This window comes from Anopheles aquasalis, chromosome X, assembly GCF_943734665.1.
Source record: "Anopheles aquasalis chromosome X, idAnoAquaMG_Q_19, whole genome shotgun sequence".
In the NCBI taxonomy this organism is placed as follows: Eukaryota; Metazoa; Arthropoda; class Insecta; order Diptera; family Culicidae; genus Anopheles; species Anopheles aquasalis.
The window spans coordinates 5,749,170-5,774,690 of NC_064876.1; the positions used below are offsets into that span (position 1 = coordinate 5,749,170).

At 50.0% G+C, this 25,521-nt stretch overlaps 1 protein-coding gene and 1 long non-coding RNA gene across 2 annotated transcripts in view; both read left to right on the forward strand.

The window, feature by feature from the left end:
• Positions 1 to 15,104, forward strand: part of LOC126581109 (uncharacterized) — a 15,773-nt gene extending 669 nt beyond the window's left edge. Inside the window, exons 2-3 of the long non-coding RNA XR_007609141.1 lie at positions 1,779 to 2,086; positions 14,808 to 15,104. This is a non-coding gene — a long non-coding RNA (uncharacterized LOC126581109). The remainder of the gene's footprint in view (positions 1 to 1,778; positions 2,087 to 14,807) is intronic.
• Positions 15,105 to 15,170: 66 nt separating this feature from the next.
• The window catches only part of LOC126575385 (alpha-2C adrenergic receptor), a 108,477-nt gene continuing 98,126 nt past the window's right edge, over positions 15,171 to 25,521 (forward strand). The window contains exon 1 of the mRNA XM_050236101.1: positions 15,171 to 17,500. Coding sequence (XP_050092058.1) covers positions 16,712 to 17,500 — 789 coding nt within the window. The 5' untranslated portion in view covers positions 15,171 to 16,711. The remainder of the gene's footprint in view (positions 17,501 to 25,521) is intronic.

Genomic DNA, 25,521 nt, shown 5'->3' on the forward strand with positions numbered 1-25,521 from the left:
GGAAATCCCCCTCTCCCCACCGACGGGCCTAGCGGTCACCGGGCAGGGGCCTGGATTCGGTCGAGGGATTCTGCACCCCCTGCCACCCTGCCTGCTTGTCAGCTACAGCTCAGACAAGAAGACTCCCCCCGGTCCCCGGCTACGTCCCCGGCACGGCCCAGGTTCCGCAGAGGAAATTAATCTGTCCCCAAAAATCCCCGACCCGGATTCCGGATCCGGCGTTCCTGCTGCTCCTGCTGCTGCTGCTGGTCCTGTTCGCGTGGCGGGTAGGTAAAAGTGGCATTACATCCTCCGCGAAACACTTTTCCCGGACCATTGCCGCCTGCTGGTCCTGAGACCTGAGTCCTGCCAGCTTCCTCGTGCTGGTTTGGCCCGTTTTTTGGGGGGTTCTGCTCGTGCAAGGGGGGGGGGGCTTAGTGACCTCCACCAATGGACCACGCCGCTCGACGGTTCCCTCACTCTGTTCTCCTTTTTTGGCTCTTTTGATGCATACTACACATGCCGACGGTACGCCACTTCCCTCCTGACTCATAAGTCCTTTTGTCTTCTGGCTGCTTCTCGCTCTCTCTCTCTTCCACACACACACACACACACACACACACACACGCACACACATAGAAACCTTGTGTGACGACGACTCGAGGAGGTGTATGTCCCGGGACGGTCCTGCCGCTAATCGACCATCACAACAGGAATCCTCATCAATCAATTGGGGGAGGGGAGGGAGGGGGGAGGGGTTGAAGGGGATTGCCGTGGCATGAGGCTAAGGTGCACGAGGAAGGAAGCTGTGGATGAAGGGACAGTAAAACCAATGGTTTGGCCAGTCGGTGCAGCAAGTGCGCGAATCGATCGATGGAGGCGCCTAGTTGGCGGTGGAGGCCCCCCCCCCTCATCCCTGCCCGCAGATGGCTCTCGGAGCGGAGCAATCCATCCCGCGGAAGAGGGCGGTTGGTTTTTTTCCTCTTCATCGTCGTCGGATGCGGATCCATCGTACGCCACGGCCAAAGGCAATCAATCAGGGCTTAACTTTTGTCAATTAATCTGTCGCTACTACTGGCCCCCTCTTGAACCCCCCATCCCAGCTAGCTAGCGCCGTCGAATCTGTTCTGTTCTGCTCTGGAAATCACAATTGCCGAAATTTCATTTCGGGTTTTATGTATCTCTCTCTCTCACTGTCTCTCTCTTTCAATTTTTGGAGTGAAAAGGAGTGTCTTCTAAAAGGACACCCCCTCTCCCTACCCCCATAATGGCAATCAGCTAGTGGCAGAAAGTTCCGGCTATCGGAATTAACCGGGACCAGGTTACCGGGTCGCCCGGTTCGAGTTAGCCCGTCGATCGAAACCGTGCTGTTTTGGGGTTGATCAGAAGCAAACCAACCCCTTCCCGTTGCAAGGGGTGTACTGGCGGCCATACAGCCTTCACCAGAATTCCCATACCCGACGCCAGTTGGTTTGGAGGGCTTGGTGACGAGGTGGCACCGAAGTGGCCACCTACCACCTGTTTGCCCGGGTGTTACCATCCCTCACCCCCCCTCTGGGCCGGGTATTCCACTACCTTCCTTAACCCCACGCGCCACCGCCACGCACCGCACCTTATTCTCACAGCGCGCTTCCCGGAATGTGATAAAAGTGCTAAAGTGCCGCTAGGTACCGTGTACCGTGTATCGCCGTGTGTGTCTGTGTGTTACGCGTATGTGTGCGAGTGCTAAGCACCGAAAGAAGGGGGGGGGGGTGTTTAGGGGTGCTGCTTGGCTTCAAATCCACAAATTGTCGCTACAGGTCACCGTGCGTTTCCGAAAGACTCACTCACAAGAAGAAAAGAAAGCCGCGAGAGTGAGACTGTGAGTGTGCGGCCATTTGTGTGTGTGTGTGTACATGTGTGTATGTGAACAGCGAGCCTACAATCAACCGTGACTGACACACTGCGCTTGGGAAGACACGCTTCTATCAACCGCAGCGCACAGAGACTAGCTGCAGCAAGCAACAGCTACGCAGCAGCAGCAAGCAGCAGCAGCAGCAGCAGGAGGAGTAGCAGTAGCAGCATCACCATCATCGCCATCATCGCCATCATCGCCGGCACCCCTTGCGTAGGTCCTAGCACTTAAACTACACACGATCCCACGAAGCAAATTATTATCGCAACCTCGCAACCGCGAATGGCGTCCGGTCTTGGTCCCTGGTCAGCGGTGGACCTAAACCGACATCAAACACAATGCCACGGTGCCAGAGTGCCGCCACTCGCACGCCTGACCACAGTACACAATGGCTACAGCGGTCACAACAGCAAGAGTAGAGCTTCTAGCAGCTCGCTAGTGCAGTGGCACGGGCTTGGAGTGCGCTTGGATTGATCTCTATTAATAGTTTCGGGCTCAGCCGTTTCACTACCCCCCTTTGGTCTACCCGGCCACCCCGTTTCAGGTTGTCGGTGACCACCAGGACGCGGATCTGGTGGCATCCATGTTAAGGGGCCCGATTTCCAGCGTCTGTCTTTTTTTTCTGAGACAACCTCTGGTGTTTGGTCTCATGAGACACCAAATCGAGTCTTTGTTGACAGACTCGCCTGCTGTCGGTTACCAAAAAGGTACCAGACAGCGGAGTCTGTTCAACGGGACTGCTTTGTTTCAAATCCATCGCAGTTAATGCTGCTCATTTGTTGCAGTTCTTAGTTATAGTATTGTTTCTTGTAATAATCGTAGAATTTAACTCTCGCACCAACTGATGTTTCGATACCCCTCGGACCAACTGATGGGTCTGGCCAGACCCCTATGCTTTTACACGGGGTTGTATGGGCGTACATGCTGTGTTTGAAACAATTTTTCTACCTCTAGGAATCACATAATTGAGCACTCTCTTTTGCATATGTGTTCAGCATAGCCTAAACTATGTGACAAGACAAAAATATGATCAAAATCTGTTCTATTTTTGGAAAAAAACACATTTCAGTTTCTCGATTTTTCCCACGCAAAAAGTGACTAAAACTTGTATGCGGGTTCGTACTTTCCTCTCCTAAAATCATCGCCCCGCATAAACTAATTACCTTTTTCCTAAAAAGTGATATCAGTCATAACAAGCGATCATTTCTCCACCAGAATCGATCGTTTTGATTGCACCATGAAAGAAGCTAGCGAAGAAAAAGAACAAAAGAAAGAAGAACGTTCTTGCACACCAGTCTTCGCCGGCCATGGCAGTGCTCGTATGCTAATTCATACGGTTGCACCACACGAGCGACACGTCGCAAAATTATGCTCGTACACATTATAATCGTCACATTATACTACTATGATAATTGATTCTTGTAGAGAAATTATTACTTTGTATGACTGATATCACTTTCTTGGAAAGAGTTTATTAGTTTATGTGTGGCGATGATTTTAGGAGAGGAAAGTATTAATTCGCATACAAGTTCTAGGCACTTTTTGCATGGGAAAAATCGAGAAACTAAAATGTGTTTTTTTCCAAAAATAGAACAGATTTTGATCATATTTTTGTCTTGTCACATAGTTTAGATACAACCCCATACAACCCCGTGTAAAAGCATAGGGGTCTGGCCAGACCCATCAGTTGGTCCGAGGGGTATTTTTTTTAAGTCCTTTTTTCGCATACTCCGAGGACTTTTTCTTAAACGATAGTGGTATCAATCGAAAGGAAATAAAATTTTAGGAAGCTACCCGAAAGGCCAAGACGCTACAATTAATAGAACTTGAGTTATTAACGATTGAAAATGAAATGGGTCTGGCCAGACCCATCAGTTGGTGCGAGGGTTAAAGTGTTGTTTATACGAAAACTTGTAATAATCGTAGAATTTAACAGTATATCTGTTCTTTTTAACCCCCAAATAAATCAAATATGTGCAAAATTTGCGCTTGCACTCCGATTGTTTACCAACAAACAAGGGTTTTGACAGCCAAATGAACGCTTTTCCAAGCGAGTGTTCATGAGACTAAGGGGCTATACCGATTTTAAGCCTCAGTCTGTCGAAAAAGAAAGACGCTGGGAATAAGTGGCCCTATGATTGTGGTACCCACCCACCTCTCTTCCTCTCCAGCTAGCCATTCTAAAAAAAAAAAAAAATACAGAACTCGGTAGCTCTGGGGCACGATTGGTGCGCGTTGCACTACTGCACCCCAAACCTCAAAACCGATTACCCCGTTTGGTACCCGTTTTGTCGCTCCCCCCCCCCCCCCGGGGGGGAGGGTTTTGACATTTATGATGTCGGCGCGTACCGCCGTGGCCAGAGTGCGTTACCGGCGGAGTGGCCCGGTGACCGGTGGTAATGGATGCGCCATGAAATGCGCGCGGCAAAGAACTGATGGATCGTCCTACCGAACGCCATGCGGAATCACGCCTATTACCCAACCCCCCCTTTCTCTGCCTTCATCCCCTGATTCGATACCCCGAGATACCCGAGGTTTTGGGATTGTGATAGGATTAAGTGGCGATTATCGAGGATTTAGGTGGGTGTGAACCGAGCCGATTTGAGTGAGGTTTGATTTGGGGATGGTTCCGGTGCTGCCTGAAACCGGTCGGCGTTCGGACCATTTTGCATTTTATTTCAGGCTGTCGCGAGGAGATAGATAAATGAATAGAGTGAAAAGCCGGGGATACATGAAGCGTAAACTCAAGCGTAAATATAAAATTAATTCACACTTGAACATGTTTACATGACCGGGTTGAGACGTGTAATCCGAATTACACTGAACTTTAATCGACTTTTGCGAGAAAAATAAGACCTGTTTTCCGAAGAAAAAGATTAAAAACGCTAGTAATGATCACTCACTATTAATGCAAACCACGAACAGGAAATGTAGTGGGGCAAATCGCTTGCAAACAGCGTTTACGCTAGCATTTATGCTCCGTGGACCTATAATCTTTTTTACACCGTGTAAACGGCAAATGTAAACTTTTTGGCATTACATTCTGAGTTTATACGAGAGTTTACGCTTCATGTATCGCCGGCTAAAGAGAGAGAGAAAGAGAGAGAAACAGAGAAAGAGAGAGAGAGAGAGAGAGAGAAAGAGAGAGAGACCAGCCGTAGCGGGGGTGACCGGAAATCAAAAAGCGTTGTCGGGGTGGTTGGGGTTGGTCTTTGTGCTCAGGCTCCGAATCGATGCCCCGGCGATGGCCATGCTGTTGCCACTGTAGGCCGTAGCCAGCTGTTCACCAGTTTGAGCTGAATTCCAAATTCGAAAATGTCAGCCCGTTGTGGGTGGGGCTCCTCCCGCCTTGACAAGGGAGCTGCTGCCGCGGACCTACCTGATCCCAATTATCGATCAGGGGCATCGATTGATCGATCGAACGCGGACACACGCGCACATACAGAACGGGGAGCGAGTGAATCAATAATGTTTTGTAAATTAAAGCATGGGCCTCTGGGCGATGAGCGGTCCCGGAAGTGGAAACCTATCAGGTTTGTTCTTCGTTGGCCCCATTTCATGATTGAATCGTGCAAAAGAGAGCAACTTCGCGAGAGAGAGAGAGAGAGAGAGAGAAAGAGAGAAAATGAGAGAAAGGAAGAGAGAGAGGACAGTGGACAATCAGTCAGCCAGTCAAACGGTCAGTTAGAGGCCGGCAATGAATGAGCCATGGAGGCAGTGCGCTGGAGCTGACAGCAACAAATGGTTTGTGAATCCCCTGGTCCATTTGTTTTTGTGTTTTTGTGTGTTGTTTTTTACACTTGTAGGGCGGGAAACCTTTATAGGCACCGGGCGGAGAATGCGAGAGCTCCCTTCGGTAGTGTGGGATTTTTATCCACTAAAACCATCCCCCCCTCCAATGTCTTTAGCCCCCTTCGGTAGTACCTTGCCGGGAGGCTGGACGTTAAACGTCCCATTCAATTGTCTGTCCATGCTCTAGCGAATGAGTATCCCACTGGTGCTAACTCATAGGTAACCGACCGGTGCACCTGATCCACATTTTTCATCACCACTGCCACTCGGCGAATAACTAGAACCGTCGCGTGGTTGATCTATCTGTACACTGCGTCAAAGGCAGCAGAGTTCTGGCCCATTCGGAAGGCCAAAGGGCCCTATTTCAAAAGTCTGTCTGTCAAAAACGAATGGTTTACAACTGTTGAAAATACTCGGCAAGAGCTCGGTATGAACTGTGAATGAAATATCAGTGGCAACTGCGAAGAATATGAATAAATGGGTCGCTAAAAACGAATCAGCTCAGCTGGCGAGTAGCGCTGATGTCCACTGTGATAAAATTTATTCCTTTTTTTTTATTTGCAAATAAATCCTAGCTGTTGGATATGATTTTGGATACCGCTCCACCGCTGATAACATTTATCAGGGACACTCGCCAAGCATCACTACTAAATCAATCACTAAAAGGCGGGAAGGAAAGTAGACGATTCCCCGAACACCTAAGTGGATTTAGGTGACAAAGGTGCGAGTTAACAGTAGTTTTTCGAGCTTCTCCAATTTTCTTACAATTCTCTCCAACGATTTGTGCATTTTAAGCAATTTCCAGCCGACGACCTAAATAAATCCAGAAATTCTGGAAAAAAATCTGTGTCTACACGTATGCTCTCCAATTTGAAGAAATCGTTTGCATTTGTTTAATTAGTTGAGGAAATTGCAACAAGCATCTCCAATTTCAGTCTCATTTGATAAGCCACGGATACACGAAGCGTAAGCTCAGAGTGTAATGCCAAAAAGATTGTGCTTATGTGAAAAAGTTTATAGGCCCGCGGAGCGTAAAATCGAGCGCAAAAACCAGTGTAAACTGAGCACCAACATGAAGCATAGCGATATGAAGGGTTGAAAGTTCTACAATCGCTAATACAGCAACAACATCTTCAAGTATAAAAAAAGATGTTGAGAAATCAACTTATCCCGACGATTTTTGTTTTTTTGTGGCCAAAAACACAAGGAATTAAATGTAAATGCATTTGACGTTTCGGTAAAAACTTGTACGCGTTTATGCCTGCCACACGAAGCGTAAAATTTTTGAGCATTACATTCTGAGTTTACGCTTCGTGTATCCCTGGCTATAGACACGCCGTCTGTTACCAAAATGTACTTGGCTGAAGAAGGGAGACTCGGTAAAGTTTCCGTCGATTTTTTTCGTTTCATCAAAGTAATCATTGACAGCTAGCGATGTTGATTTTTGGTGGTGTTAGTGATTTTTACAGTGGTATTAGTCATGGTTGTGTAGTCGGATTCCAAAACAAAATACCAATTCATTCGTAAATTCACATCAAAATTGCTGCGCCTTTTCAATAGTACTAAACCAGTCACTGTTAACAGACAGACTCTTGGAATAGAGCCCTAGGTCCTCAGCCGAGAAGTCCAACCGAATGCACCCTTTAAGCCCCTCTCTTGATTCGGCGAACTTAGGGCAGGCCATCGGTACATGGTCAGGAGATTCAACGATGCTTTAACAGGGTGGGCACTATGGAGTTTTGGAGTCGGTTTATCCGGTAGAGATAATCTCTTAATAAAATAACCATTTCCTCGAAGGAACTGGGAGAAAAATAGGAGATTATCTCACCGTTTTGTTTTTGCTGGTCAGCCATGGACCTATTTTTGGGATAAGGCGATGTGTCCACCTGTAGGCAATACTGCTACATCCCCTTGCCTTTGTCATTCTCGCATCGAATTTTAATTCAACATTCGACTGCCCGTCGCTCGATAGTGGGAATGGCCTTCATCCCCGAGATCACGCACACTGCCCTGATCGCTACGAGTCGGTGTACACGGTCTACACGATCAGCTTGGTTTTGGGTTTGGGTCAGTGCTGCCCTCGCTAGGCGCCAAGCAGCTTCTTTTTTTTGGAGCTCGAAAGGCCCCCATTCTGCGCAGCATGCCAGTGAGAGCCCATAACGAAGAACGAGAATGGAAAATGGGCGACAGCACTGTCGGGGATGCTGATGCTGCCACCCAAAACCCTTCCCCTGTCACTCCTTCTTCCTCCCCCTTCTCCCCCCCCCCCCCACCTTCCCGGTCAGTGCTGCCCCAGCGTGCCCGATGATATCACCCCAAAACGCGAAAAACAACAAAACGAAGAAGAATCCAAAGTGAACTGTATGCGCAGATAGTCTGGGCATGCTGGGCATTCGCGCCCCATTTACAGGTGGAATGACGTCATTTGGGGGAGGGGGTGGAAAATGGGAGGCAGCGCAGTACGCACCCGCGCACTTCAAACAAACGGGCGGCGCTGAGAAATTGTCCACGAAATTGCCCCCCCCGCCCTCCAATACACCCCCATTCACGCCATTCCATCCCCTTAGCCCATTCTGGGCGCCAGCATTTCCTGGTTGAAAAACATGGAGATGGAGATTTTACGAGCGCACAAAATAGTGCACAAAACCGCACCACCACCACCACACTGTTCGTCCCGCACGCGGCTTACCTTTACGCCAGAAAACGGGAAGCATTTACCAAGCTGCCCAGCTAGCGGTGGCTCCGTCCTAAACCTCTTTTTAACGCCCTTCGTAGGAGGCATGACTTGCAGCTCGCGGAGCTCGCTCTTTTTTTTCTTCGTTTTTCTCTTTTTCTTTTACTTCCCCATCTCCTCTTCCTATTTGTAGTACTTTCCCTGCAACTGAGTAAATGTACCTCGGCGAGAAGGTAGCTCTCCGGCTCAACTGGTTGGCAGGACCCATTCCCTCTATCTCATGTGAACTGCTCCCACCCCTCCCCCCTCTCCAAAGTCCCCAGGAAATGGCCTAAACCCAAGGCCAACCCCGACAGCGACGAGCGATGATGATGAGCGATGACGGATTGGTTGGTTGGTTGCGTGGGACCCAAACCCCCCGCTAAAAAGGGGTGGGGGGAGGAAAGCAAGCGGGAGCCAGCCCGGCGATCCAAGCGACAAGCGGATGCCATTCCGGGCTGCTGTTGCCGCATTCTTCCGCGTTCTATCGCTGCGGCCTGCATCCCGATCCACCCGACCACACGACCAGCAGCAGCAGAAGCCGACCGCCGGCCACCAGACCACAGGACCACCAGACCGCCTTCGTCGCCTTCCTGGGTGGTGGTGATGGTGCCACCGGGAAGGGTAGCTGGAATCAATTTCAATTAAATTCCATTCTGACAGGCAGAATGCCTCGGTTCCTCTCGGCGGGGTCTTCGGTTCCCGCTGCCACCGGTTACCACCGGATTGTGGCCGTGGCGCGCTGCTATGTATCGAAATGGGGTTGGTTTTGCGTGCTCGCACGTACCAGCACCAGCAGCAGCAGCATATCGCATCCAGCACCACCGCAGCACTTGGCGTTCGTAAAGGATCTGGTGCGGCCCAGTTCGGTCGGTCGGTCGGTCTGTCTCTGTCTCCGAAGGCGCCTCATTACGATTCACACACGCGCGCACATGACGGTGTGTATGGATGTGTCGGTGCGGGAGGCATTCGAATGTATAATAAATCGATTTTCGTCGAGATACAGCGAGATCGATCGGCACCGAGCACTTCTCGAAACATTCCTTGGCGCCGCGCGGCGTGTCCGGTCCGGTGCGCCTCCATTAAACCCCCTTCCCCTCCCCTTACCTTTCAACCCGGTCCAGCGAGCGCACATTCCCGACGCCTCGACGGCACGGGCCTCGTCGAAGAACTGCAACAGGTTTCAGCTTTCAGCAGGCCACATCACCGAGAAGAAGAAGAAGAAAAATGGCCAACACACACGTGTACACACGCTCTGCGCACACGTTCGGTTCATCAATGAAGTCAGCAGGGGTTAGGGCGCCAGCTCCGGGCAGCTCAGCGCACCGCGAGCCGCTTGCCATGGCGATCTTATCGTCGCGGTCACCAAATGCAAATGACGGTTACCCCCGTGTATGTGTGTGACGGAACAGCTGTTTGTCCCCCTAAATTCACCTCCTTTTTACCTTATCTTTTTAGGGGGATTTTTTTTTTACTAGACCTGGGTTTCCATGTCCCAAAATGAGCTGCAAATGACACCAAGCGCTGGCGTCAACTGAGGGGGAAGGGGGGAGGGAAGAAAAACAGAGAAAGGGCTAGGAGCTACACAAACTCCAACACATATTAGGTCTATAACTTAGTTTTTTTGATTCTAATTGGAAGTGGCGCCATTTTGTTTGGGAAACGTTCACAGTTTCATATGTTATGTCGTTTTAAAGTTTAACTAAATACCTTTAAAACGCAATACGTAACTGCTCATAATATTAACTATAACTTTTTTTCTCGACTTGAAAACATTAAGATTGCTGCCTGAAAAGTCCATTTCGCCGGGAAGTATTAAAAACCCTATTTCCACTTGAAGAAAACAGCTGCTGCAAATTATCGTTTGTAGGTTTAAGTTTTTGGTGAATATGCTTTGCCTAGCAAAAGCAAAAGCTGGCTTCAAAGGTTTAGAAGCGGAGGTTTTAACGTTACAGACACAGAAGGTTCGGGTATACCAAAAACAATGAGAAGATACAGCTTTGACGGGTGTCGTTCACTCAGAACCTTCGGAAACTGGTAAAACTGTAGATGGAGAACGTTATCAACAATAATTGATCCATTAGAAGCGAGCTCTGGCTAGAGAGCGGCAGAAAGCTGAATTACCAACATCATGACGCTAGATCATTTGTTGCCAAACCGGTCAAAAACTATTTACAAAATATTGATTGGAGTGTGTTACCCTCCCTGTTGCATACAGCAGACATTATTCTTTCTGAATACTACTTGTTTGACTGTCTAAAAAATTGTTTGACTGTACAGCACCTCATTCTTTATGAAAGTATCGAAAAGTGGGTATTTTCCTAAAATGCTTCAAAAGATGAGGAGTGCTATCGACATGGAATTCAAAAATTGCGCAAAATATGGTAAAAAGTAGTGGCCAGCGTTGGGCAATCCTTCGATTGATGTAATTGTTCTTTTGGTTATGAAAATAAATGGTTTTTGTTCAGCCAAAACATCGAAAAAACTAGGTTTTAGATCAAACTATATAGTGTGAGACATAACTTAAACACTTGGGATAAGATTTGTGGAAAACGTTGAAAACCGTGTTTTTATGTAAATAGCAACTTTTCCGGATTGAATATACACCATGTACAGTATATTCTCATACAAATTCGATCATTTTTATTTTCTTAATGGGAGGACTTCAAAGGTCCAACGCACGTGGCGCGGACGGCTTTCATAGACATTTCATGCCATTTTTTTTGGGATCCTTGCTTCAAACTGAATAACATTAGACAATTTTTGTTCGTTTTGGTTCAAAAATTGTATAAACCAACGATAAAGTCCAGTTGGTTAGGTTCTGGTGAACTGGGAGACCATTCATTCTTCGCTAAAAATCTGGTTAAATTGTTCCTGCACCAGTTTTGAAACAAAATCGCTCCTCCGAGGGCGCTCCATCTTGCTGGAACACATCATTGTCGTCCTGTATAATGTTTCTAAGTTAAGTTTCACCATTTTCTCTAAACTATCTTTTTTACTATTTAATCTATCTATTTAAAATAACTTAACGTTTTATAAGTTACTTTTTTTTCCTTTTTCATTCAAAAATAGGGATAACTAGCTGCGCTTAAAAATAACCCCCAAAACCCTCACATTAGGTGTATTTTAAAAACCTGGGGATTTTTCTTTGGTAATCCGATACATTCTTGACCACAATCCATCGTTTTGGACAATACAACTTTGCTCTAGAAAAATTGCTCTTCAAAACAAAATTAAATACCGTAGGCCCTACCTTAATACGTACACGAGTAGTAGTAAAACCTTCATTTTTTTCATTGGACCATTTCACTTTCTGCGAACGTAATTTCCAATTGCCGTTGTTATGAACAGGAATAAGTTATACGGGTTAATCGACAACTGTTTGTGTCCTAAATATTAAAGGCCAATGTTTCTCACTCACAACTACCCATGCAAGTCGATCCATATACGCCAGGAAAGAAAGCAACTGAACAGTATTGTCTATATCGCATTGAAGCAGTGGACTATAATAATAATTATCTTCATATTTTCTCATTTCAACGAACACGAATATTTAGAGAGAGAGAGAGAGAGAGAGAGAGAGAGAAAGAGAGAGAGAGAGAGAGAGAGAGAGAGAGAGAGAGAGAGAGAGAGAGAGAGAGAGAGAGGGAGAAAGAGGGAGAAAGAGGGAGGGATCCATCATCGAGAGTGAGATCATCAAAATTGACGGCCACTTTCCTCTAACCTTTCACCTCACCCCTCCCGCTTCCGCTTCCCCTTTGCCTTCCCCCCAGTCGGCCCTTCTCGCCTCGCTACGCACTCCCTCGGTGGTAGTGCATGTGTGCGCGTTATTATGCAAAACTGCATCTGGGGAACAGAAGGGCCGTCCGTCAGCGGAACCTTCGCCGAACGAACGTTCCGTGTTTGTTGTCTTTCGAGCGAGTGGTGTGCAGCGAGTGGAATGGATGGGAATGGGGTGGGAGAGTGAAAGCGGGAAGACATGGGAAGACCGGTGCGCATTCTATTTATTGCCCAGCGCACATCGGTTGTAAGGCGAACTCCATTAAGCCCGCTGCATCTGTTGCAGCGAACTCAACTCAACTGGATCGCTCCGGATCCGGCTCTCCGTAGTGTGGCCAGCAGTGAGTGGTACCTTGTTTATTTTCCCGATGCCCGTTTGTTTTCGATGCTGTTGCACATCGCCATTGCATCATCATCATCATCATCATCAGCCGTTTCTTTATTCGACTCCGGATGATCGCTACGCCACCGCTCGCCGCAGATCGAAAGATCGAATCGGCATCGGGGAAACGGGGAGAGGGGGGGGGAGGGAGAGGCCACAACGCAACCAAAGCAAACATTGGGCCGGCCAACAAAACATGGCAACCGCGCGTGTGAAGCGGCGGAACCGCAAACACCGCCGTACCGCATCAGCACAATGCGCGATTAGCCGAAAGCGCGTGCGCAATTGTGGGGTTGGTGGGGGGAGGGGCACCCGGCCTGGAGGCTGGGAGGAGGGGGAGTTAATTACGAAGCGCACCCCGGACCCTAGAGTGCTCGGTGAACATGATTACGCGTGCGTGCGTGCGTGCGTGCTAATGCACTTCTCCGTAGCCTCAATCGACTGTGCTGCTGATGCTGGGCGACCCTTTTAAGAGTGGAATGGGGCTTGATTAGCATACAACGAGAGCCAGTTTTGTGTGTTTGGGGGGGGGGGGGGCGGGGGGGGTGGTTGCGCACGTTACGCTCGCTACTGCCGCTGCTGCTGCTGCTGTTGTTGGGTTGTTGCTGTTATTTGGTTGCAACTTTGCGGGGAAAAAAAAAACAAAACAATTCAATTAACAAACGGTTCGTGCGGTGCAGCGTGGGGTGACCTTCGGGGCGCGAATAGACGTTGGCCCGCCAACGTCAGCTCGACGTGACGTAACATTCCCGCACGCATCCGTCGCATGAGATCCTGCTCGCAATGCTTGGCATGCTCGGACCATCTTTTTCGCTGGTTCCGATCCTACCAAATCCTCTCGCCACTACACAGAAATCGCGAAAATGTATTCATTGGTCTCCTGTCTTGTTTGTGGATCTCATATGGAGTGCCACAGGGCACAGTAATTTGGGAACACTTTGCTTTTTTGTGTTATTTATTAAGGCAGGGGTTGATTTCGATCGAAAAACGCTTCATTTTTCTTTTTTTTTTGTGAAGAAACCATTCTGTTTAATTTTTTCAAGTGAATACCATGTTAAGCTACAGCTTTTCAAAAATATTTGGTTGTTGTTTTAAGAGGAAGATTTGTTTAAAACATCGTACAAGGCATCAATTGTTAGAAAGGCATGTGTGCAAACATGTACTTTTTCCGGTGCCCATCGTAGCCGCGTGCAAATGGCTTATCTGCAAATGAGCAAATCAATATTCCATCTCATAGATTACAAGTTTATGCAGGAAGCATCGTCAAGTGTTTGTTGGGTTTCCTATTTTTCGATTTTTGACAGAAGGTTTCAAATTTCAATGGTTTCAATTTGCCTCAAAAAACACAAGTTTTACATAATTATTTCTAAAAAAAAGGTATCAACATTTTCTGTAAAAACTCGACGAGGCTACCTGGAAAATCGTGTTCAAATGATGTGTTCCAAATTGCTATTCAATCGGTCCAGTCGTTTTTATGGGCATCGGCTTTGAAAACGTTGGTTTTTGGGAAACACGCTTCTAAGAGGCGAGCAATTTTACAAAAATCAATATCATTAACAGTTTGCCATCGATGGATCCAAACCATTTTGCACAATATTCTTCAATGCGTCATCATTAAATAGAAAAACTAAAATATGAATGTCAGAAAAATAAATAAATATCTAAGCCCCACCGTAACAACTTAACCACACCACGGTAACAGATGTTGTTCAGATTGTCAAATCACAATCACAAATCGTTGGAGAGAATTGTAAGAAAATTGGAGAAGCTCGAAAAACCACTGTTAACTCGCGCCTTTGTCACCTAATCCACTAAGGTGTTCGCGGAATCGTCTACTTTCCTTCCCGCCTTTCAGTGATCACTCCCCCTCCATAGAGTTGGCTCTGCTTGGCGAGTGTCCTTGATAAATGTTATCAGCGGTGGAGAGGTATCCAAAATCATATCCAACAGCTAGGATTTATTTTCAAATATAAAAAAGGATCAATTTGATCACAGTGGACATCAGCGCTAGTCGCCAGCTGAGCTGAGTCGTTTTTAGCGACCCATTTTTTCCTATTCGCCGCAGTTGCCATTGATATTTCGTTCACAGTTCATACACTTTTTGCCGAATATTTTCAACAGTTGTAAACCAGTCGTTTTAGACAGACTGGTGTGATAGGCATGGTGTGTCAGTTGCGTTAATGTGCTAAATAAATAAATTCTAACAAAATAAACCGTCTCTACGCACCCTCGTGCTAATCGTGGACACTATTCTACTCTACTTCCAGGTCTGTGCAAGGACGAAGGCGCATCAGCAGCAACAGGAGCAGCACCGCCAGTGACCGTACCGACCAACAGCACCATTCGGGCAGGCAACCAGCGGTGGTGGCCACTGGTGCCCGGTGCAGCAGACAGGATAAGCGCCGATAAGCAGCAGACAGCGGTGCGCAGACGCAGACGACGTAAAAAGGAAGCGACGTCAGCGGCGGCGTCGGCGGGAACGGCGGCGGCGGCTGCGGCAGCGACACCAGCTGCTACCTTCATCGGCGGCTGTGGCGGCCGATTCAAGGTTACCAGAGGACGAGGAAGAGGAAGAGGAAGAGGAGGAGGAGGAGGAGGCGGCTGCTTCGAGTGGTGAGGAGGAGGAGGAGGAGAAGGAGGAGGCGATTGTGAGCGAGCCCGAAACGGGCGCCACCGCTCGGTGATCTGGTGTGCTGGTTGGCCACGCTGGGCCACTGGCTTGACAGGACACGCGTCGCGCAACGAGCCGCAACAGAGCCGCCGTGTGATGGGCCACGACAGGTGGCGCCACCGCACGCAACACGCACGCTGAGCACCGGAACCGGGACCGGGACCGGGACCGGGCACCGGACAATCACTCTTCCACCCCCCCACCCCCGGGGGGACCGTCGATGAGGACAGTCACAGCGGGCGCTCCACCGCTCCATCCGTACAACCGATAGAGATAGCAAGAGAGTAAAGAGAGAGAGAGAGAGAAAGAGAGAGAGAGAGAGTGCGAGAAGAAAAAGCGACAACGTCGCGGCGGTTCCAAAAGTCAATGTACGTGTGTTGAAGGATCGCAAGGGTCCCGGCATACACCCTATATTTACACCTTTGCGCAAGGCAGTTTCGGATTAAAACGGGTTATTCTTCCACTCACAAACGGGGCGAGGTATTTGTTGGTAGCTTGGCCCAGCCCAGCCACCCAGCCCAGCCGCCCAGTCACCGCCAACGCCGCCGACGCCACCGCCACCACCACCGTCGCTTCTACCCCCATCCCTCCACCGAGGGGGTGTGGTTCGTTCGCTACGGAACGCGGCGCGGGAGGGACGACTGCGACTGCCAGTGGTCACCGCGTGTACAGCATCTCGCTCATCCCCTACCACTTCATCCCCCCCACCCCCCACCCCCACCCTTCAACCCTGATCCATCCTAAACACGTCCGACCCCGATACAGGAAGGGTTACAGGGCGGTGGCACACAACGAACCGGCCCCGGAGTGTGTGTGTGTGTGTACACGTGTGTATCAATGTGTGTGTGTGCTGTGTATGTGTTTAGATCGTGTAGCTAAGTGTGTTTCGTCTTCCCCGTCACCGTCGCGTCAATGCCGTGCGTCGTTCTTCGACAGTGCCGCTAGCACTGTTCGTGCCCACCCTTCGGTAGGGGTTGCTACCCCAGATCATCCCCCCAGACCACACCTCCCTGTCGCCCACGTCCCGTGCGGAGGCCCCTGCAGTAACTGATTGTCGTGTGCCGGGCGGGTGCACGGCACGGGTTCCACGGGCCATGGAACCGAGTTCCGGGCCGAGGCAGGACCGGGCAAGTACTTGAGAGCAGCGCCGAAAGCGTCACAGAATCGTCGAGAATTCGGGGTAGGACAGACGGTGGAGACGTGCGAGGTTGTTAGCGTGCGAGTGCGTTTTGTATCGATCAGTCGATCAGGCGAAATAGTGCGTACGCCTACCCAGAAGGAGGAGGAGGAGGAGGAGGGCCACACTCGTCTGCCAGTCGGCCTCCTGTGGTCCCGGATGCGCTCGGTAGCGCACGGTGCGGCGCGGTACGCCCCCAACCACTGACCACTACCGCTCCCCACCACCGGCAACCCATCCCATCCCATCTCATCCCCCATCCCGTCCCCCCACCCCCGCCCACCCACCACCAGGAACAACTGGTGCGCCTGGCTCGATGCGCTATGGATTACGTCTCGCCGGGCAACATCTCGGAGGAGGACTTCCTGGCGATCGTCGGCGGTGGACCGTTGTCGTCGTCGGTGAACGGATCGACGGTAGCCACCATCGCTGGCGCTGGCCTCATGCTCAACGAATCGCTGCTGGTGGCGGCAGCGGCGGCGGCCGGGGCGGCTGGGGCGGCCGCCGCAGCAGCAGGCACAGGCACAGGCGGCGACGGTGGTGGTGGTGGTGGTGGCCTCGCCGTCGGTGGCATCACCGACACCGCCGGTGGCACCAACCTGACCATCGTGCACGGTACCTATCCGAGCGGTTACACCCTACCCCACATCATCATCGCCTCGATCATCGTAACGGTGCTGATGATCGTGATCGTCGTCGGCAACATGCTGGTGATCATAGCGATCGCGACCGAGAAGACGCTCAAGAACATCCAGAACTGGTTCATTGCGTCGCTCGCCGTCGCCGACTTCTTTCTCGGGCTCGTCATCATGCCGTTCTCGCTGGCGAACGAGCTGATGGGCTACTGGATCTTCGGTAACTGGTGGTGCGACGTCCACTCGGCGATGGACGTGCTGCTCTGCACCTCCTCCATCATGAACCTGTGCCTGATCTCGCTCGATCGCTACTGGAGCATCACCAAGGCGATCGAGTACCTGAAGTCGCGGACGCCCGCCCGGGCCGCCTTCATGATAGCCGCCGTCTGGATCATGTCCGCGCTCGTCTGCATACCGCCGCTGCTCGGCTGGAAGGCCCAGCGGCCCGAGGGACACGTCGAGCTGCCACAGTGCCAGGTAAGTCTGCCACACCGTAAACACGTGGGCACCCCTGTCCACCGAATCTCACCAACCGGCATCAAACCATCTCGCGCCTTCTCTTCTCTGTGGGATTCCACCTTCTTCATTCACAGTGCTGGCCCCCAAATCCCTGCTGATGGTTTGCATAAAAAGGATGCTAGTTTGTCTGAAAAATCAAACATATTAGAAACCGGGGGAAACAATTGTATTTGCTTTATGTTCATTCTGTGTTCATTTTAACCAGAAATCAATTCCATCTGACCATCTCCCTTGGAATATCATTAACTGTTTTTTTTTTGTTTTGGAATATTTTAACGAGCCTTCAGGGTGCAATGGTCGTAGAACATCACAATCAAATGCAGCTAAAAGAAGCATACACAAAACTACGGCCATTGAGCAACGAAGGCCGCACAAATCAATTCTGTCGATTAGGGACAGCCAAACTGTTGTAAAAGTAACGTCAAATTCTTCTAAATCGCAACTGAAAATCAATTCCCGGTCTAGGTCTGTCAGTTTGCAAGGTCACTAGTGCCACGGCTTTGCCTAACAGTCCATACAAAATCGTCTCGAAAACGATTGATTAACTTAAATTTAACTCCAATGCACCAGCAGAAGCTCCTGTAACTAGCAAGATTCGACATGACTTGTCAGGAGGTTAAGCTCAATTGTGCATTGTTTGGTTCTACAGCATATGAAATCTCGGATATATGGTTGGCATCAGCACGTTTTGCGCTCCAATTTTTCTACTGTAAGTGGCCTTTGATTTATGAAAAGATGTATAATTTGATGATTTCATAGGCAACTGGTGCGATACACGCAAAGAACATAAAGTTTTCTCCTCTTATGTTTTTAGACGAGTATCTCCAATAGTTTGGCTGGTATTTTATAAAGTGAGCAGCTAAATTTGACACCTGCGGTTTTTAAGGTGTTCTCATAGATTAGAAACAATTTGCACAAGCCTTTTAGGTACGTTTTCGCTAGAAAGATACGCTAGAAAGTTGACAGAGTCTATTGGTTTACCAGGTGTATGCATATGAAACAGTCTTTTTCATTCTAAAGCTGCATCTACGCCAAATGGAGTTGCAAAGCCAGTCTAAGTGTTGTGTTCATTAGGCATCCGTAAAACATAATCGATGTGTATTTTTTCTAAATTGATATCAATTATTTTCATTACGATAAAAATGGCAAGTTCCGTTCCCAAAAACGCGGACATCGTTCGTATTTTACCGCCATCTCAAAAAAATCGGCGGCCGAATGGCATCCAATTTCTATCGAAGGCTACGGTGGGCATGCTCTCACTGAAACACGGTGCAAAATGTGGTTTAAAAAATATAAAGTAGTATATTTAAATTTAAAAAAGTATATTAATGCTAGATCCACCGTCCAGCGAAATTGTTAGAAGTCATCGAATTGTTGAGGTGTTGAGGTGTTGCAATTGCAGACCTTGTTGGCCAAAAAGGTTAGTAATGATCGTTACAAGCAACAATTAATCAATTTCAACCGAGACTTCGAGAAAAAATCAACCAAACTATCAAAAAACGACAAAATTGACCTATTCTGCTCGATGGAAAAGCTCCGCCACCGCGCGGAATATCGGTCAAGGACACTGTACAAAGCGACAATTGATAACAATTACCACTTGCGGCTAACTCACCAAACTTGACCCTATCAGATGAACATTAATTTGCATCGTTGGGACAGGTAATGACCAAGCAGTGCTTCCTTTTAAACGAAAACTTGAAAACAAGGATGGGTTTTGAAAAAATGGTACAGATTGGCAGTTTTATTTAGTAAGGCAACCAAAAACTGCCTAAAATATAGTTAAAATGTGTAGCTAACGATTGCCATTACTTTGGAGAATATTTTTTTCTGCATTTTCCAAGAAAAAGCGTTTTTTTTTTCGCAAAACAAAACGGTCGCTTTGATCTGCATACATCTGATATCGTTCTATCTATAGGAAAAGTTTTTGTCTTTAAATGATTTTGTTTTGTTTTGTACAAATTTTATTTTTTTGTATGTAGCGGCCTCGTTACAAGTCCAAAAAACAGGGGGGGGGGGGGGGGGCAAAAAGGCTAAAGACGGCCCCGTGCGAAAGCGCCCGTAACACATGAATGGGTCCGTCCATCTGCCCCTCCGTCTTGCTATCAAGCAGTGCCCGGTCTGCCCAACACCTTCCTGCAAATCCGCAACCAAGGTTGACAGGGGTAGCGGATACGCGGAGAAGTAAGATGACGCAGAAGAAGGAGAAGAGAAGGAGGAGAAAGCGAAGAGCGATGCGAGAGAAGGTTATAAATGTCTGCCACTAGTACTGGTGCTACTGGTGTTAAAAGGGAGCTCCTGCTGTGCAACATTGCTGTGTTGTGTTGCTGTTCACCTTTTCGCTTCAATGACTGCTGCTGCTGCTGCTGCGCAAGATATTCAATTTCCAACCGGTCTTTTTGTGTGCTTTTCTCCCAGCCCCCCTGCTCTCACCCTCTCTCTCTCTCTCTCTCTTCTCTCTCTCTGGGGTTCTGGTGCGTGAGTAGGGAGTAGGATTCGCATTATCAATGGTATCGCCACCACTGCCACCGCCACCGCCACCGCCACCGCCACCGCCACCGCCACCGCCACCGCCACCGCCACCGCCACCGCCACCGATGTCAGTTTTCATTGTTGAGAAATCACTGAAATTGAATTCCTGCTGTGCCACCCCGTTGTCGTCGTTGTCGTTGTTGTTGTCTCCGCGTCGATATCAATCGCAATGGCAATCGGTCGGCAGCCTCTTCTTCTACTGGAGGCGCTCCAAAAACGAGCCCCGGGGGCGACCTGGGGCTACAACAATAACAACGCGCACTCGCGCGATCTCATGTCAACAACTGTGGCTGGCTCGACACAATCGTTACTACCACAAAACGCGCCACGCACGCACGCACGCACCAGGACGTCTACCTGTGTGTCTGTTTGTCTCTGTTTCGATCCGGAGCACGGGGAGCCCCAAGTTGTCTTTACCTCCCGTGGGTGTGGGGGTGGGGTGCGCATCACCGTCGCTCGCTCGAAGCCTTCCTATTGCGCCGCGCCACTGCTGAAGTCCTGGTGCAGCGTTTGGAGCGATTTATGGAACCGCGCCTACTGTCAGCGGCAACGGTGTGGTGGAGTACATGGAGAGCGCGGTGTGTATGTGTGTTTGAGAGAGAGAGAGAGAGAGAAAGCAACCAGTACGAGCTGTCAGCGGGCAATGCGCTACTGGATGGCTGGCTGGCTGCTCCTGCGACCTGTGGTGCCAGAGCTCCAGGGGGGGCGGGGGGCGTCGTACGGCACGCAGGGTGAGATGATGATGAACAAGCAAACCAGTACGCTGATGTACACGTGTGTGTGTGTGTGTGTGTTTGTCGGGCCGAGCGATATTATTTGCTCAACTCAATTTAATTCAATTTCGACTGTCATATCCAATGTCGGGCCCCCTCGCACCATCTCTACCTTCCAGCACGCGCGCTCGTGTGTGTGTGTGTGTGTGCGTTTGTGTGTGCACCGTTGTGGCGTGTGTCAGAGGTCATAGAAGGAAGGTGGAAACGAGGTGGCACGAGGAGGGTTGGCAATCGTATTTCATCTCTTTCGCCATTTCACTGCTCCTTGTTGAGGCGAAGCGTTCTCGGCCCTGTGTGGTACTCTGTGTGAGTGTGTGTGCTGGCAGCGGAATTTCCATTTCTGCACGATGGCGGAGAGAAGGTTGTAGAAGGCTGTCGGCCAAAGCGCAAACGCTCGCTCGCTCGCTCGCTGGCAGGTAAAGCGCTCGGTCTCGGAAATCGGTCTCGGAGCAGGCGTTGTTAGGTGGCGACGCGACGATTTAGTGACCCGGTGATCCGTTGTTCCCGATTTGATTTGACAAGTGGTTGCGGATATCAAAAGCGGCTTGCTCGTCGAACTGGCGTCGCGTGGGGTGGCGCTCGTCGATGGGTACCGTGGTGCGAATTGAGAATGAGAATGTTTCTAATGGTAGGTTAGTAGGAGTTTATTTATGAGTGTGTATATGTGTGTCTGATAGTGATGATGAGTTGGCTGGACCACGCGCCACGTACCCGGCAGTTTTGATCACCAGTAGCGCACCGAGTTTAGTGAGGTTAGTGTGGCCTTCTTCTCTTCTCTTCTTTTCTCCGTACGGTGGGTACGCTTCGACGCCATTGTTTGCGTTGACGGCGTATGGTGCCGATGATGAATTAGCTTTTCGCACGTGGGCTTCACTGGCGCTCCACTGGCGCTGAGATGTGCGTATGATGTGGTGTAGCGTTACGTCTGCGATGCGTAAACATCAAACCGTCCCCACACCCCCGCCGCCACCAATAAACAGCAGTTCGAGCCAGCCAGCCAGCCAGCCGCGAAAGGTAATAAGTAACGCTACTTTCGCCCTTGCCGAACGAGCGTCTCAGAACGGGCAGCCGGGAGAGGTCTGAGGGGTCTGAGGGGTTGGTTGGATGGGCTTTAAGAGGGCGCTTTAGGAGGCAATTCGGGGCGGCTGTAATGGCCTTCGCTGCAGCAGTAGCCAGCAGCACCAGCAGCAGCAGCAGCTAGCAAGCGAAAAACAGGTGACTGAATGGTACTTGAGCTTCTTTTACGCCCCCCCACCCCCCCTCACGACGACTGGGGAATGGGAGAACGGGGGGGGGGGGGGGGGGGGGTTTGGTTCTGCTATGTTTGTTTACTGAGCCAAACCGAACCGAGCTCGCGAGCTACACAGCCCCCACCTACGGCTGCTCCTATGACATCCACTCCAGCAGGGCAGGGTGGCGCTTTGCTTTGGTGAGCTTTACTAACTCAAACAGCCCTGTGGGCGCACCCGCCAAGTGTTTTCGCAAAACCGGCGGCAGCGACGGGCTGCTAGCTAGTGTACAGCCCTCTAGGGATGCCTCCTAGCGCTTCTAGCCCAGTGTGCAGTCGCAGTCAGTCTGTACCGATGTTGTGTACGCGCCCTACAGTGCTGGAAAGTGGAGCTTTATTTCGCTTCGTCACCGGTCCCGGTTGTCGAAACGCAGCGCGCTGCTTTGAAGGAATTTTAATGCCTGCTTCCCTTTGCGGCGTCCTCGCGTCGCAACCCTCCACCCGTTTTTTTTTTTGGGGTGAATTATCGACGAGCGGCAGCAACAGCAGCAGCAACCGGGGGGCAGATCGATTTAAGGAGCTCGTTCGCTCGCTCGCTCGCTCGCTCGATCGCTCGGTGTGTATCAACGGGCTGACGTCTATTAACAGCACGACGGCACAACACGTCCCCCTTCTCCCTCTTTCCTCGTACACCGTCGCTTCTTTACACACTTCCATTCCAAAGGCCCGATCCCTTACGCTGTGACTCCGTTTTTCTTCTTCTTCTTTTTCTTCCTCTTTTGCTTTTGCTTTTGAGGCAACGATGAGGGAAGCGCTTTTCGGGCGCTTTTCGTGCTCCACCCGTTCGCGGTACGTGCACACGCACAGCTCTTTCCCTTCCCGTTCGTCTCTGGTGGCGAGGTGTGAATCAATTTTCGCCATCGTTTTTGGGTCGATTTCGGTTTTCGCTCGCTACCGCTCACTGGTTTGTGCTGGTTCCTCGTGTGTGTGTGTGTGTGCCCGGTGATGGGTGGGTGCGTGGTGTAAAGTATGCCAGCCGGCACCCATCACACCATTCGGTGGTTGTTAACCGTCGTTCTTCGCGCTTTTCCTGTTCCTTTCATTTTCGTTGGCTGTCACTTCTACTTTCTCTTCTTCTTCTTCATCGTTTGAAGGAAGATTTTCCCTTTCTGCAGCCCTGCACGATTGCAACCATCAGTCGTCACAGTCTCGTCCACGTTCACGATCTGTCGTGGGTGAGGCGAGGGTTCGCGGGGTCGTGCCGCTTCGTTTGATTCTGTCTGCCCCTTCGTCGCACAATCCTTTTCCCCCTTTTTCTTTCGCACCTCGGGTCACGGGATGATGATGATGATGATGAGGAAGATGAGCGATTAGCGATCAGCAGGCTTCCCCGGCCGCTCCACCCCGGGATTGCCAGATTGCTCATCTCACACTTTTGCACCGTAAACCATTAGCTGCGTGGTAACGCGTAAGGGAAGGTGGGGACGGTAGTGTGGGTGTGGTTAGGGAGCGGTTCAGACACATCCACATCCGATACTGGCGATACTGGATTTGGTTGATTTGGTTTTTATTTTTAATTCGCCACCGGAGTGGCGCGTTCAGGTCCAGGAGTTCAGGAGGTGAAGTTAGTAGCCGCGCTACAGTGCTGCTGTTGCTGTTGCTGAGCGAGTGATGGTGGAGGGAGCAGGGAGCTAATTTTAGCCTACGTTCTCGCACACCCGGACTCCATTATTGGTTTAGTGCCGCTCGGTCAAACTCGGAGAGCCCCTTGTGGCCCCTTTGGACCGGCGAGTGCGTTCACCCCACGCTGGAGGATGTGACGAGTGACGAGCAGAGAGCAGATACGGGCACACGAATACACACCCAAGCAGAGATCACTTTCTGGCCGGGCCGTGCCGAGCGGTGCTGTCAATATCCAATCATTTTCCACGAAAAAGACTTCACCTCCCTCCGGGAATAATTTGTTCGGGCTTTCGGGCATTACACCTGTGACACAGTGCCGGTTGGTGAGGTTTTTCGCTTTCGCTGTCGGTTTTGGGAAAGCGGAAAAATTCCGGCGTCCCGCCTCACCGTACCCCTTCATCGGTAGGGGAGGGGGAGTTGATGCGGACAGCGCAACAGCAATCAGCAAGCGAATGGAAAAAAACGAAGCGGGACCGGGTTGCGGTGTTGATAGAAAGGTGTTGGTGAGAGAGAGAGGAGAGGAGAAAGACGACAGCGCACTCCCATCGCGGTGCTCCCATGTGCGACTAATCAAATTATCGACACTCCATTGGGCCCAGGGGGACGAAGATGAACGCACCACGAGTGGAAACAGGTCGAAAAGGAAAAGTTGTTTATCAACACCACCCACTCTCTCAGGCCATAAACAAAACACACACCAAAAACAGACAAAAAAAAACCCTTACACCAGGCCACACAAATACAGACCGTTCCAGCCGGTACCTGTGACTCGCATCTTTCGTCTCTCCGGGGGATGCCCAGCCTTGCCTTGCGGTTAGAACATTGTTGGGACGCTCGAGGGGGGCAATATAATTTGACGCGGTATCAATCTGTCACACTTGCCCACTCTCGACTCGACATCCTCCTCCCCCCCACCCCACCCCACCCCGCTCCTTCTGCATCGGCAGCTTGAATAGCTTCCCTCAGATGGCGAGATTTTTATAATTCACAATTGGAGCCGGGGGCCGGGAATCTGCCTGCCGTCAACGGTTCGCTTCTCTGCTCGCTCGTCCGTCGGTGACTCCAATTCCGGGACCCTATGCCAAGCGTCTTGTCTCGATTGCACAGGACTGGTTTACAACTGTTATGAATGCGCTGGTAAAACGGGACTTTGTGCAACAAAGATTTTTCGTTTAAACTCGACCATTTATTTTTGGGTAAAGTTCAACGCTTTACTTTTAAATGGCTGCCCATGGTACGGCTTACATCACATAGGAACCTTTCTGATGGGTAATTTGTCCTACTTTTTAGCTGGAACTTTTTACTATTCCCCGTCCAATAGATGGTTCGTTTATAATCGGCGAAAAGCAAAAGAATTTCGATAAAGAACGATTTTCGCAGGCACCTCTTAAAAGAGAAGGAATGTCGCACTCATTCGCGAGAGAGCATCGACGGACGGTTGAAGGGGACGATTAACGTGCAGCCTTCCCTTTGAAGGATGCTGCCAGGAACTACCGAATGATCTGGTACCACATCGGGAGCGAATTATTTCATCCAGCTTTGCGCCAATAGTTCTATCGATCGATCCTCTTAGCTCTTGGGCTCTCACATGCCCGTTTACTCCCGGTTTTGTTGTGATTTTTATCGCTATTTTCACCGTTGGCGCCTCCTGCATAAGGTACATGTTTAACATTTAAAATGCCAGAGCGGCATCGAGCGCAACTGATTGCATTTTTATTCGATGCAGTATCGTTATCATAAACACCATGCCAAAAATTCAGGTA